The sequence below is a fragment of the Bos javanicus genome, chromosome 3 (assembly GCF_032452875.1).
Source record: "Bos javanicus breed banteng chromosome 3, ARS-OSU_banteng_1.0, whole genome shotgun sequence".
Classification (NCBI taxonomy): Eukaryota; Metazoa; Chordata; class Mammalia; order Artiodactyla; family Bovidae; genus Bos; species Bos javanicus.
The window spans coordinates 15,395,323-15,410,188 of record NC_083870.1 but is presented as its reverse complement, the minus strand read 5'-3'; the positions used below and the strand labels follow the sequence as shown (position 1 = coordinate 15,410,188).

Genomic DNA, 14,866 nt, shown 5'->3' with positions numbered 1-14,866 from the left:
TCCCCTTCTCCTCCTGCCCCCAATCCCTCCCAGCATCAGAGTCTTTTCCAATGAGTCAACTCTTCTCATAAAGTGGCCAAAGTACTGGAGCTTCAGCTTTAGCATCATTCCCTCCAAAGAACACCCAGGGCTGATCTCCTTCAGAATGGACTGGTTGGATCTCCTTGCAGTCCAAGGGACTCTCAAGAGTCTTCTCCAACACCACAGTTATGTAAAGGTAAAATATATATTTTGTTAAATGAGTACTTATTATAAAAAGTAAAATTTCTTTGAAATTCATTTCTCTGAGGAGATAAGGAAACCTGATTTCATTAAAAATTAAAAAAAATATTATTTTCCACTTACTCCACTGATGACAGGATGCATTACTATTTTACTTGTTTTACTATTCTAGTCACATGACTAATATGGCAAAGGCAGAGCTGGATGTAGGCCTGGCTGACTCAAAGCCACACTCTTTGTTTACATGATGCTGGGAGTGGCCTGTTCCAACAGCTGGCAGGCCTCACTGTACCCCAATCACAGATTATCTGAACAACAAATTAACACTGTCCACAAAAAGAAATCAGTCCTGTGACAGCCTGATGTTAAATCTTGTTTCACAGGAAAAAAGCCCACTACTGAGTTAGGTTTTTCCATTATTTACTTAATTTATAGACTACTGAGTACAGATTAGTCTTAGCGAGAGACTAAAGTGGGGATTTAAGAGTCAAAATCTTTATTTAAATTAAGGGATTTCCATTCTGGACCTCTTAAACACTATTCATGCCAGATATCTGACATAAATATTGGCCTATCCATCATTCATCTCATCTCCCTTGGAGTTAACTGACTCTATCATCCACCTGAAAAGTTAGAACTTCTTCCCAAAATGTGAGTTATCAATTAGCCAACTTCCCATCCAGAGGAAAACCAGTGAGACCAAAATGTTCATTTTTTTTTAATATGGAATTTTTAAAGTTACCTCTTATTTTCAAAGCCTGTTTATCACTAGCAGAATCTAGGAAACAGCTAAATCTGTTGAGAATCTTCTTCCACTGTCATGATTTCACTACTAAAAGCAAAAGGCTCTTTCAAAAGAACTTTGGTAGTAAGCCCAGAGTATGGAACTTACTCTTACCTTTCTTAAGTAAACAATAGTACAGTTATCTGCTGCTGCTGCTAAGTCGCTTCAGTCGTGTCCGACTCTGTGCGACCCCATAGACGGCAGCCCACCAGGCTCCTGCGTCCCTGGGATTCTCCAGGCAAGAATTCTGGAGTGGGTTGCCATTTCCTTCTCCAGTTATCTAGCTGAGAATTAAATCTTGTAATGTTGTGTGTGCTGTGCTCAGTCACTCAGTCGTGTCTGATTCTTTGTGATTCCATGGACTCCTCTGTCTACGGCATTTTCCAGGCAAGAATGCTGGAGGGGGTAGCCATTTTCTACTCCAGAGAACTTTCCTGATCCAGGCGCCGGAAAGGTGGAAAGGTATGCTTGTAACGCTATGTTATAGTTAAACTGTTCTCTAGCCACCCAATACAGAATAACTGAAGCAAACTAATCTTTATTGCATAACTTGTCTATCCTTGTTGCTTTAAATACACTGCTGGTGCTGGGCCTTCTGGGGAGAAAAAAGGAACTCAATAATCATAACACAGAGAAGAGCACCACAGTCAAGAGAGTCACTGGTGAAGAGGATACTAAAAGTACAGGATCAACATCTTACTACACAAGTAAGCTGTTCTTGAAAAAAAAAATTCTCTTCTTACATTCAATAACTTATTCTGATTTCTCCTTCTTTTCTTTCATTTGTATATTCAATATTTACTAACCTTCTCTTAGGCACCAAGCACTGGAAAATCAAAGGAGAAAAAGAAAGACAAATGATCTTATACTCCTGAAGCTTATAATCTAGTGAAGGAGACAGATTAGTAAACGAGTAAATAAATACAGCAATTAAAGATGATAGAAAAATAAACAGGGTGCTGTGATACAGAACTGATATAGAGTGAAGAATGCTATTTGGTAGGACAATCAGGAAAATAATTTTAAAGAAAATAATATTTAAGCTGGTACTGACATTTAGCCTGTACTCACAGGATGAGAAGAAATCCACTGTGGGAAGATCTTTTTGGGTAAAGGTAATAATAAGCAAAATTATCTTTTGGCTATAAACAGCTTGGAATGGCCTAGAATCTGAAAGAAGACCAGCATGACATAATACAGTGAATAAAGGAAATCTGGAAACAGCAGAGGCAGATTAATGAGGTAGTCAGGAACCAGATCATTCCCAAGTGTTGGGATAAGGAGTTAATAGTTTAATGGTGAGTCACTGAAAGGTTTTAAATATGATTTAAATTATAAAATGACTTTTCCTTTTACTGTGTAGAGAGTGGATTGGAAAAGAGTAAGAATGAAAGTAGATAGATCTGTTAGAAGGCTACTGCAATGGCCCAAGCAAAAGATAATAGTGGCATGGACCTGAATAACAGCAATGGGATTTGAAGAGAAGCAGGATATATTCAAGGAGAAAAATAACAAAACTTGGAGATGGAATGGATGAGGAGTGGAAAGAATGAAAGAAATCCAGGATGACTTACAGGTATACTTTACTTATCTGATAAGATTCTGGAAGGTATTATTATCAGAATGCTAAACAAAGACTTAACATTTGCTCCAAAAATAAACAGAACAAGAAAACCTTGATCAATTTTCAAGAATATAAATGATCAAAAAAGCAGTGGGTCTTCCCCCTTTGATTATTACATATCCACAAATCATCTCCCTTTGAACACAGAAAACATTAGAAACTGAAGTAATGAAATAGTTGGGTTTTCCTAGAGGACTCACTTAGAGAATCAAATGTTACAGATAGAGTGTTGTTTATTGACACTTTAGTGAATAAGATTTACATTATTTTGACCCCTAGAAAGCAAAAGAGTTTGAAAAATTCTTCAGAGTGACTACAAATTAAATGGTAAAGACTTGACCTCCTGGAGATACAGAAACAATGAGAACACAAAGACATTAATTACATTTCATGTAAACTCAAGAAATACCATTTCTTTTCAGCAATATATTGTATATACTGAGTACTCACCAACATGAATGGGGGCTGGGAATAATCCATATTCATGTTCTCCTGGAGTGTATTCCAGCTTCTCTTTCTTTAATTGGATCAATCGGCTCTTTGGGCTGTGATTAGAAAAGAATGGAAAATAGTCAAAGGCAAGAGAATTTCCTCTTGTAAAATACAGAAAAAAAAATCACTCTATCAAGCATTTGTTTTAGTGGTAATCATTTGTAGAAACATTAAATCACATTGAATTAGTTGCACAGCTGCAACTAACAGAGGGTTGTAGGTCAACCATACTCAATTTAAGAAAATGCAATACTGGGCTTCCCTGGTGGCTCAATGGTAAAAAATTCACAGGAGACATGGTTTGATCCCTGATCCAGGAAGATCCCACATGCCGTGAAGCAACTAAGCCCATATGCTACAACTGCTGAGCCTGCACTCTAAAGCCTAGGGACCTAAACTACAGGGCCCACACACCAGAACTACTGAGGCCCGCATGTCCCACGCTCTGTGCTCCGTGAAAGAGAAGCCACTGCAATGAGAAGCCTGTGCACTGGGACAAGAGTAGTCCCTACTTGTTGCAACTAGAGAAAAGCCCTCCCAGCAATGAAAACCCAGCACAGCCAAAGATAAATAATAAAATTTAAACGAGAGAGAGGGAAAAAAAAAAAAAGAGAATGCAATGCTATTTTGAGTTAAAAATCACCTTTATAAATATAATAAAGAATGCACTTGGCTTCACAGTAATTTATGCAAAAATACTTAGTTAACAAAATGTTGTTGTTGTCACTGTTCAGTCACTAAGTCATGTCTGACTCTGAGACCCCATGAACTGCAGCATGCCAGTTCTCCCTGTCTTTCACCATCTCCTGGAGTTTGCCTAAGTTCATGTCCATTGAATTTCATAAAGCAGCAAAAATTCCAAATTCACATTTTAGAGTGATAATTTTTAAAAGTCTATCTACAAAACAAATGTATTTTCTTTTTCTATAATTTTGAACCCAAACTAGTCATTTCATGTGACTCTCCTAATTAGGGACAAAGAAAATAAGCAGTAACAAATGGTTTATGTGCAAGAAACTATTCTGTGTGACTTGTTCTACATGTCAAAATTAGATGATTTATATACATACCTGGTTGGTAAATAAAATTGTGTGGGGGGAGAAGTATTTGTTTTAACAGTGACTTAAATCTTAATGTATACTTTTTGTTGCAAGAGTTACTAAGTACTTTCATATATTTTTAAAATCTAAATTTTTGGAATTGCCTTATAGTAATTATATATAAGAAAGAGCCTCATTAGCATTCTCCAACAGTTCTGCAGAAGGAACCTAAATTTCAGATATGATCATAATGACTGCTGTATATTTGCTTAATGGTTTATAAAGTACTTTCAGATATTATCATTTATGTCAATCCCGTAAAGTAAGCAAGAAATGTTTGACAGATTTGAAGTGATGCTCTACAAAGCTGATTTGCTGACTAACTAGTAAAGAGATTCAAGATGAAAACCTCAGTTTCTTGCTAAATTCCTATTCAATTCCTATTCTTATTATTTTATTCTATCATGTTTCATCATCTTTTTTTTTTCCCCCATCATCTTTTACTTCTTCCACTCATCTTACTGGGTCGGTGTTCCTAATGTTTGTTGTGAGATAAAAATCTCAAGCAGATATATAAAAAGGAAAGGAAGAAAAGAAGGGAGAAAAAAGAAAATGAGATAAAGAAGGGGGCCACATTCAGTCGACTCTGATTTTATTTCAGCTTAAAGTTCTAGTAAATAAGGCAAGGTGAATATATTTCTTTCATGAATTATGACATACTACCTTTCTCCAAACAAGTCTAGTCTATTGTATCTTGTAACAACTAGGTATGTGAATATACACATTTTGCAGATGAGAAAACTGAGGTCCAAAAATTAAGGTATTTGAAGAACCCAAAGTTCTTATTAGAAGACTGGTTCTTTCTAGTGAATCTCTCATTTGTTTATTCAACAATTACTGAACACTCATTAAGTCCAGGCCTTGTTCCAAGTGCTGAGAAACAGTGGGGAATAAGACAGTTTACCTGGGTAGGCATACAAAAAGGAAACAAGAAAAACTAATAAAACTAGAAAAAAAAAAAAAAACAGAATATAATAAATGCTAGGCAAATAATTAAAATGTGATGAACAGCAAGGTATTTGGGAAGGCTTTTCTGAGGAAGTAACATTAAGCTAAAATGTAAATGTTACTCACACTCAGGAGAGGATCTGGAAAATAAGAGGAAAATCAGGCAGAGGAAATGGCTGGAATAAGACGAAAGTTTAAATGAGATTGGAGAATTAGAAGAAATAAAAGGAGACTGAAGCAGTCCGGGTGAAGTTAGAAACTAGGTCATACGAAGTTTAAAGGCAGTGGTAAAAAGTTTGGGAAACAGTTACAAAGAAGGAAAGGAAAGATACTAGACTGTTCTACTTACATCTAAAGATCACTTTTCTCATTTTAAACAATAATCCAGAAAGTGATTTGTGACCAGAAATATGAATTTTTTAACCAACCAAAACCTGTATTTCTTTACTATTAAAGTCAAAAAGATCAGGAAAACAACCGTGTCTAGAAACCAAGCAGTCTGTATGAAATAAAATTTGGTTTACACTTTATTAAAGATTTAACCAAACTAATTAAACAGATAACATAAAAGCTTTCATTTAGCTAACACAGGAATGGAAGCAAAACTAGTATCTTACCCTGGTGCTAAAAGGGTAAGCAAGCATACAAGGGGCAGTAGTGGTGAAAGAGTATACTTGGCACCCTGAAGTTAACAAACAAAACCACACGCACACACACCCTCAGGGTCACCTTCAATGTTTTACTCCTTCAAATAAATGCAACCCTGAATGGGAAAAAAAAAAAGTGATACTGTTAGTGGATCAGTTGTGTACGACTCTTTGTGACCCCATGGACCGTAGCCAGCTAGGCTCCTGTCCAGGCAAGAACACTGGAGTGGGTAGCCACTCCCTTCTCCAGGGAATCTTCCCAACCCAGCGACAGAACGTGGGTCTCCTGTACTGCAGGTGGATTCTTTACCATCTGAGCCACCAGGAAGATGGTAAACCTTGAATACATCCCATCAATTACAGTCTCCCTAAAAGAATCAAATTAATTCCCTGATTTTGCAATGCTGATACCTAAGATGAATGACATCATCATAGATAAGATAATCATGTGAGAAACTGTTTTCCTAGTTCTTAGTCAAGTCTGATTTTAGTTCTAATTTAGACATAACCATTTCTTTCCCTGTTGGTTATAACATGGAAGGTGCTCTGTTTTAAATATCTGCTCCATGATATTAACAGAGAGAATTTAGTCGTTTCTGTCCATTTGTCTTAGAGATTCTGAACATTCCTGGCATTTTCTGTGGTACTCATTTGTGTGCCACTATCAGTTTAAAGTAATGCTCAAAATTCTCCAAGCCAGGCTTCAACAGTATGTGAACCGTGAACTTCCAGATGTTCAAGCTGGTTTCACAAAAGGCAGAGGAACTAGAGATCAAATTGCCAACATCCACTGGATTACCGAAAAAGCAAGAGTTCCAAAAAATGTCTATTTTTGCTTTATTGACTATGCCAAAGCCTTTGACTGTGTGGATCACAACAAACTGTGGAAAATTCTTCAAGAGATGGGAATACCAGACCACCTGACCCACCTCCTGAAAAATCTGTATGCAGGTCAAGAAGCAGCAGTTAGAACTGGACATGGAACAACAGACTGGTTCCAAATAGTGAAAGGAGTACGTCAAGGCTGTATACTGTCACCGTGCTTATTTAACTTATATGCAGAGTACATCGTGAGAAATGCTGGGCTGGATGAAGCACAAGCTGGAATCAAGACTGCTGGGAGAAATAACAATAACCCCAGATATGCAGATAACATCACCCTTATGGTAGAAAGTGAAGAGGAGCTGAAGAGCCTCTTGATGAAAGTCAAAGAGGAGTGAAAAAGTTGGCTTAAAGCTCAACATTCAAAAAACTAAGATCATGGCATCCAGTCCTATCGCTTCATGGCAAATAGATGGGGAAACAGTGGAAACAGTGGCTGACTTTATTTTTTTGGGCTCCAAAATCACTGTAGATGGTGACTGCAGCCATGAAATTAAAATATGCTTGTTCCTTGGAAGAAAAGTTATGACCAACCTAGACAGCATATTAAAAAGCAGAGACATTACTTTGCCAACAAAGGTCCATCTAGTCAAAGCTGTTTTTCCCAGTAGTCATGTATGGATGTGAGAGTTGGATCACCGAAGAATTGATGCTTTTGAACTGTGGTGTTGGAGAAGACTCTTGAGAGTCCCTTGGACTGCAAGGAGATCCAACCGGTCCATCCTAAAGGAGATCAGTCCTGAATATTCATTGGAAGGACTGATGCTGAAGTAGAAACTCTAATACTTTGGCCCCCTGATGGGAAGAATTGACTCATTTGAAAAGACCCTGATGCTGGCAAAGATTGAGGGCAGAAAGGGAAGGGGACGACAGAGAATGAGATGGTTAGATGGCATCAATGACTCAATGGACATGAGTCTGAGTAAACTCTGGGAGTTGGTGATAGACAGGGTGGCCTGGCATGCTTCAGTCCATGGGGCTGCAAAAAGTCGGACATAACTGAGCAACTGAACTGAACTGAACCCAAGAGCTCTGACCGAGATACACAATGAGATTGTTATTTTCATGCCTGCTAGTGTAGTATCCTATGGATACTGGGATCAATGAGAGATTTCTCACTAATCAAGGAGAAATTTCCACATTCAAATCTTATCATTTAAGAAATACATTTCATAAGGCTACAACTGCACAGACAGTGATCCTCTGATGTAACCTGGCAAAGGAAACTGAAAACCTTCTGGAAAAGATTCTAGATCCCATTAAGAACATTCATGGTTCACAGGAGGCGGTCAAAATGTCAACATTAATAGAAGTTTGGAAGACATAGCCAACCCTTATGGATGACTCTGAGGGGTTCAAGACTTCATTGTAGGTAGTGTACTACAGATGTGGTGGAAACAGCAAGAGAACTAGAATTAGAAGGGGGACCTGAAGGTGTGACTGAACTGCAGTCTTACACGATTTTCACAGATGAGGAGTTGCTTCTCACAGATGAGAAAAGAAAAGTGGCTTCTTGAGATGGAATCTACTCCTGGTGAATATGCTGTGAAGATTTTGCTGAAATTAGAGTATTACATAAACTTAGTTACTAAGGCAGTGGCAGGATTTGAGAGGATTGACTCCTATTTCGAAAGAAGTTCTGTGGGTAAAATGTCATTGCATGAAAAAAAAAAAAGTGTAGTTCATGCTGCAGAGAAATCACTCGTAAAAGGAACAAAGATGTAGCAAACTGCACTGCTGCTTTGTCTTCAGAAATTGCCTCAACTGCTCCAAGCTACAGCCACCACCCTGATCAGTCAGCAGCTGTCAACATAAAGGCAAGACTCTGACAGCAAAAAGATAACAACCTGTTGAAGATTCAGATGATGGTTGGATTTTTTTGACAATATAATACTTTTATTCAGGTATGTACATTTAAAAAAGACATAATGCTATTGCACACTTAACAGACTACATTATAGTGCAAACATAACTTTTATAAGCACTGGGAAAAAAGGCCTCCGTGTGACTCCCTTTACTGCAATATTCACTTCATTGCAGTGGTTTGGAACCAAACCTGCAGGATCTCTGTGATATGCCTGTATGTATAATGTAAAGTGCTTTTTAGGCTCCTCTTCAGAAAAAGAACCTATTTTCCTTTTAATGTGGGAAAAACCCAGTGCTTCCCTACTGTTTCTTTCCAGTGTACCTCCTTTTACACAGAACATGACTGCTGACACCTCTGGTCATCATATGTGTGGAAGTTTTTCACCACACCAACAAATTCTCTTTACGCCAGCTCGGTGTCCTAAAACTAACTTAATTCTAACACCATCCACCTGGAGACACTATTAAATCCCACAGATTAAGGACTCAGTCCCAAAAGACTGCCTTCACTCAATTTCAGATGTCACCTGAAAACAGTAAGTTTCCAGGTTACCCACAAGTCATGTCCTACAAACTGGAGGTCCCCATTACCTCTTCTCTCAGGTCTGATTCGCGACAGCCCTAGCCTCTCTGGGCGTATCACTGTCCTTGTACTTTGAATTGCTCAGCAACCTGGAAGCTCTCTGAACTCCATACTATTAGGATTTTATGGAGGCTTTATTTTTTTTTTCCCCTTTCTTCCTATTTTTATTGGAAGATAACTGCTTTACGAAAGCAAATGATATTAAGAAGAGGTTGCAAGAATACACAGAAGAACTGTACAAAAAAGGTCTTAACACCCCAGATAACCATAATAGTGTGGTCACTCACCTACAGCCAGATATCCTGGAGTGTAAAGTCAAGTGGGCCTTAGGAATTATTAAGAACAAAGCTAGTGGAAGTGATGGCATTCTAGCTGAGCTATTTCAAATCCTAAAAGATGATACTGTTAAAGTGCTGCACTCAATATGCCAGCAAATTTGGAAAACTCAGCGATGGCCACAGAACTGGAAAAGGTCAGTTTTCATTACAATCTCAAAGAAGGTCAATGCCAAAGGATGTTCAAACTATCATATAATTACACTCATTTCACATGCTAGCAAGGTAATGCTCAAAATCCTTCAAACAAGGTTTCAACAGTACATGAATCACAAACTTTCCAATGTACAAGCTTTTACCTCCAGATGTAAAAAGCAGAAGAATCAGATCAAATTTCCAACATCTGTTGGATCACAGAAAAAGTAAGAGAATTCCAGAAAAACATCTACTTCTGCTTCACTGACTATACAATAGCGTTTGACTGTGTAGATCACAACAATCCGTGGAAAATTCTTCAAGAGATGGGACTACCAGGCTACCTTACCTACCTCCTGAGAAACCTATATGCAGGTCAAGAAGCAACAGTTAGAACTGGACATGAAACAACAGACTGGTTCCAAATAGCGAAAGGAGTATGTCAAAGCTGTATACTGTCACCCTGCTTGTTTAACTTATACCCAGAGTACATCATGCAAAATGCTGGGCTGGAGGAATCACAACCTGGAATCAAGACTGCTGGGAGAAATATCAATAACCTCAGAAATGCAGATGATACCATCCTAATGGCAGAAAGTGAAGAGGAACTAAAGAGGAGTCCTATAATTTAAAGGGAGTTAAGTAATGTCTCTCTTGGCACGTCAGGAACATTGAGAAATATAAGAGTTTTAGAGTAAGAGGTTTTCCCAACAGTTATAGGTCCTTCATGTGAAATTTGATAGAGGAGAGCTGGAAGGTTTTTGATTCCTCATCTTGGTAGGTGAGTTTATAAGGACAATAAAACACTTTTGACACAAAAGTAAAGCATGTTGCTCAAGCTGCTGTAATCACACTACAGGAGATTTTTGCATTGTATATTAATTAACATATGTAAATAAAACTGGCCTTAAATTACATTGATATTACATTATCAAAGTAATGAGATTTAATCCAATAACACATAAAAAAAGATTATACAACAAGATCAACCTGGATTCATTCCAAAGTCACAAGGATGGTACAACATAATCAATGTGATATATCACATCATCTCTGAAAGACAAAAACCGTGTGATCATTGATAAGATGCAGAAAAAGCATTCAGTAAAATTAAACATCCATTCATGATAAAATCTCTTACCAAAGTGGGTACAGAGGGAACATATCAACATAATAAAAGTTATTTATGACAAGCCTACATTCAATATAATGCTTGACAGTGAAAAGCTGAAAGCCTCGCCACTAAAATTTGTAACAAGACAAAGATGCCCACTCTTACCACTTTTCTTCAACATAGTATTGGAAATCTTAGCAACAGCAATCAGCTAAGAGAAAGAAAAGGTATTCAAATTGGTAGGGAAGAGGTAAAATTGTCATTAGATGCAGATGACATGATATATCTATATATAAAGACTCCATACAAAAACTACTAGAACTGGTAAGTGAATTCATCTAAGGTAGCATGATACAAAACTCTCCAAAATATGCAGAGAGCTCATACAACTCAGTAAAAAAATACCAAACAACCTAATAAAAAAATGAGCAAAAGATCTATATGGACATTTCTCCAAAGAAGAAATAAAGATGATACAAACAGATATACCATGTTCTTGGACTGGAAGAATCAATATTGTGAAAATGACTACCCAGAGAAATTTACAGATTCAATGCAATCCCTATCAAATTACCAATGGCATGTTTCACAGAATTAGAACAAAACATTTTACAATCTGAATGGAAACAAGACCACGAATAGCCAAAGCATTACTGAGAAAGAAATACAGAGGTGGAGAAATCAGGCTTCATACTATACTACAGACTTCAGGCTATACTACAAAGCCATAGTCAATGTAACAGTATGGTACTGGCACAAGAATATTTATTTTAATACCTGGATCCCACTTGCAAAACTTTTAATGGAATTATATATATGTGTGTGTATTTACATATATATATGTGTGTGTATTTTTTGTCTCTAGTCTTCCTATAACAAAGATAAGCTTCATTAATCTTGTTTTTTTTTTGTTGTTGTTGCTGGTTGATTATAGAAGTGACTCAGAACAAGTTTTAAATGCTAATGGATTATTAGACATTGTTCACAGTAAATGGTGGAGAAACAACTTGGGAATTCACAGATTAGAACACGTACTAGTTTTAAGTCATTTGGTGACAAAGGTAGCTTCCACAGTGTAGCTGGAATTCAAAAAGCAAATGAAAGTCTCACCTAGCAACCTGCACTATATTTTCAGTGAATAGACAGCCACTAAAATTCTGAATAGGATTCTACAACCTTTGTTACATTGGCTAAAGATAATATTACTAAGACGTTAAAACACAAAACAAAGTCAAGCAGAGTAGACTGTTCATCAAAGACAAAATGGAAAAAGATTAAAAATGGGATATCAACTATATATTTCTACATATAAACACTGAAATGCTAAGAAATCAAAAGCTATACTTGTCATAATGTGTGTGTCTGCTCAGTTGCAGTCATGTCCCACACTTTGAGACTCTGTGGACTGTAAACCATCAGGCTCCTCTGTCCATGGGATTTTCCAGGCAAGAATACTGGAGTGTGTTGCCATTTCCTACTTCAGGAGATCTTCCTGGCCCAGGAATTGAACCAGCGTCTCTTGTATCTTCTGCATTGGTAGGTGGATTCTTTACCACCGTGCCACCTGGGAAGCCCCACTTGTCATAATACTGTTTACAAATTTAGCTACCCATGTGAATAGTCATTTAAATATGAAAATTATGAACCTATCACTTATATAAGAGAACTATGAACGAAAAGGCAACAAAAGAGTTGTGAGGCAAAAAATTATCTGGATTTATAGATGATCTTTAAGAAATAAAATACTGTCATTGTAAATTCTTTCACTTGGATTCAAGGTAGGAAAGAAACTTAGCATGGAATATACCACAAAATCAGTATACATGTTTTTTGCCCCATCCCCAGCACACTTTTTAAATTAATGTATTATTTACAAACAGTAAAAAAATCATCCTTTTTAAGTGAGTTCCACAAGTTTTGACTAATGCATAAGTCATGTTACAATCAAGATATAGAACAGTTTCATCATTCCACAAAATTTTTTTACATCTCTTTATAGCCAAACCCATCTCCCAACTCCAGGCCCTGTTCTTTAGTCCCATGGTCTTTCCTTTTCAAGAGTATCACATATGGAGAACAGTGTGGAGATCCCTTAAAAAACTGGAAATAGAACTGTCTTATGATCCAGCAATCCCACTGCTGGGCATACACACTGAGGAAACCAGAAGGGAAAGAGACATGTGTACCCCAATGTTCATCGCAGCACTGTTTATAATAGCCAGGACATGGAAGCAACCTAGATGCCCATCAGCAGATGAATGGATAAGAAAGCTGTGGTACATATACACAATGGAGTATTACTCAGCCATTAAAAAGAATACATTTGAATCAGTTCTAATGAGATGGATGAAACTGGAGCCTATTATACGGAGTGAAGTAAGCCAGAAAGAAAAACACCAATACAGTATACTAACGCATATATATGGAATTTAGAAAGATGGTAACAATAACCCTGTGTACGAGACAGCAAAAGAGACACTGATGTATAGATCAGTCTTATGGACTCTGTGGGAGAGGGAGAGGGTGGGGAGATTTGGGAGAATGGCACTGAAACATGTATAATATCATGTATGAAACGAGTCGCCAGTCCAGGTTCGATGCATGATACTGGATGCTTGGGGCTGGTGCACTGGGACGACCCAGAGGGATGGTACGGGAAGGGAGGAGGGAGGAGGGTTCAGGATGGGGAACACAGGTATACCTGTGGTGGATTCATTTCGATATTTGGCAAAACTAATACAATATTGTAAAGTTAAAAAAAAAAAAGTATCACATAAATGGAATTATACAGTAGGTAGCCTTCTTTCATTTGGCATACTGCATTTGAGAGTCACTCATGATGTTGAGTCTATCAGTAGTTCTTCACTTTATAATGCTGTGAAATATTCCATCACGAACGTGTTAGTTGCTCAGTTGTGTCTGACTCTTTGCAATTCTGTTGACTGTAGCCTGCCAGGCTCCTCTGTCCATGGAATTCTCCAGGTAAGAATACTGGAGTGGGTTGCCATTCCCTTCTCCAGAGGATCTTCCCAATTCAGGGATCGAACCCAGGTCTCTTGCGCTGCAGGCAGATTCTTTACCATCTTTACCAGCAGGGAAGCCCATTATATGATATACTAGTTTGTCTATCCATTTAGAAATTTAATTTCCCATTTGTAGAGATTATGAATAAAGCTGCTATAACCATTCAAGTACAGGTTTTTGTGTGAACATGTATTTTTATTTAACATGGATAAATGAAATGGAGTGCGATTGCTGTGTCCTACAGTAAGATATATTTAAGAATATAAGTCACTACTTGTTTTCCAAAGTGGTTGTACCCTTTTGCACTCCCATCAACAAGGTATAAAAGTTGAAGTTATTCTGAATCCTTATCAGTATTTGACATTAGCGATTAAATTTTTTTTAGTTATTCTGACAGGTATGTAGTGGTATCTTACTGTGACTTTAATTTTCACTTTCCTAATGATTAATGATGTTGTAATTCTTTTAGTGTGCTTATTGTTACCCATAAATCTTCTTTGGTGAGGTGCTATCTAAATCTTGCTCATTTTTAATTGATTGATAAAAAGTTTTTTTCTGCTTATCGTTAAGTTTTGAGACCTTATAATATTTCTGTGTACAAGTCCTTTATCATATAGGAGATGTGCAAGTACTTCTTCCCAGTCTGTGGCTTATCTTTTAATTCCTGTAACTGTTTTTTAAAGAGCCAAAATTTTTAATTTTTAAAATGTTCCATTTATCAATCTTTTTCTTTTATGGACTGTGCTTTTTCTGTTGTAAGAAATCTTTGCCCAACCCAAGGTCATAAATATTTTCTCCTTTGTCTTATTTGAAACTTTTATAGTTTTAAGTTTCACAATTAGGTCTAATTCATTTTGGTTAATTTTTATATGTGGTAGAAGTGCAATTTGAAGTTTACATTTTTGCATGTGTGTGCACATGCATGCGCATATCCAACTCTTTGTGACCCCATGGACAGTAGCCCGCTAGGCTCCTCTGTCCATGGAATTTTCCAGGTAAGAATCCTGGAGTGGGATGCCCTTTCCTAGAATACAGGTTAATTTGGCTATTTATCATTTCAGTCAAACATTATTTCCATACTAACTTGCAGCAAAACTGGTATAAACACAA

General features: G+C 37.2%; 1 protein-coding gene across 8 annotated transcripts in view; it reads right to left on the bottom strand.

The window, feature by feature from the left end:
* The window catches only part of ASH1L (ASH1 like histone lysine methyltransferase), a 207,980-nt gene that overhangs the window by 54,196 nt on the left and 138,918 nt on the right, over positions 1-14,866 (bottom strand). For all 8 annotated transcript variants that reach the window (XM_061412997.1, XM_061412998.1, XM_061413001.1 and 5 more), the window contains one exon: positions 3,081-3,175. In XM_061412997.1, coding sequence (XP_061268981.1) covers positions 3,081-3,175 — 95 coding nt within the window. The remainder of the gene's footprint in view (positions 1-3,080; positions 3,176-14,866) is intronic.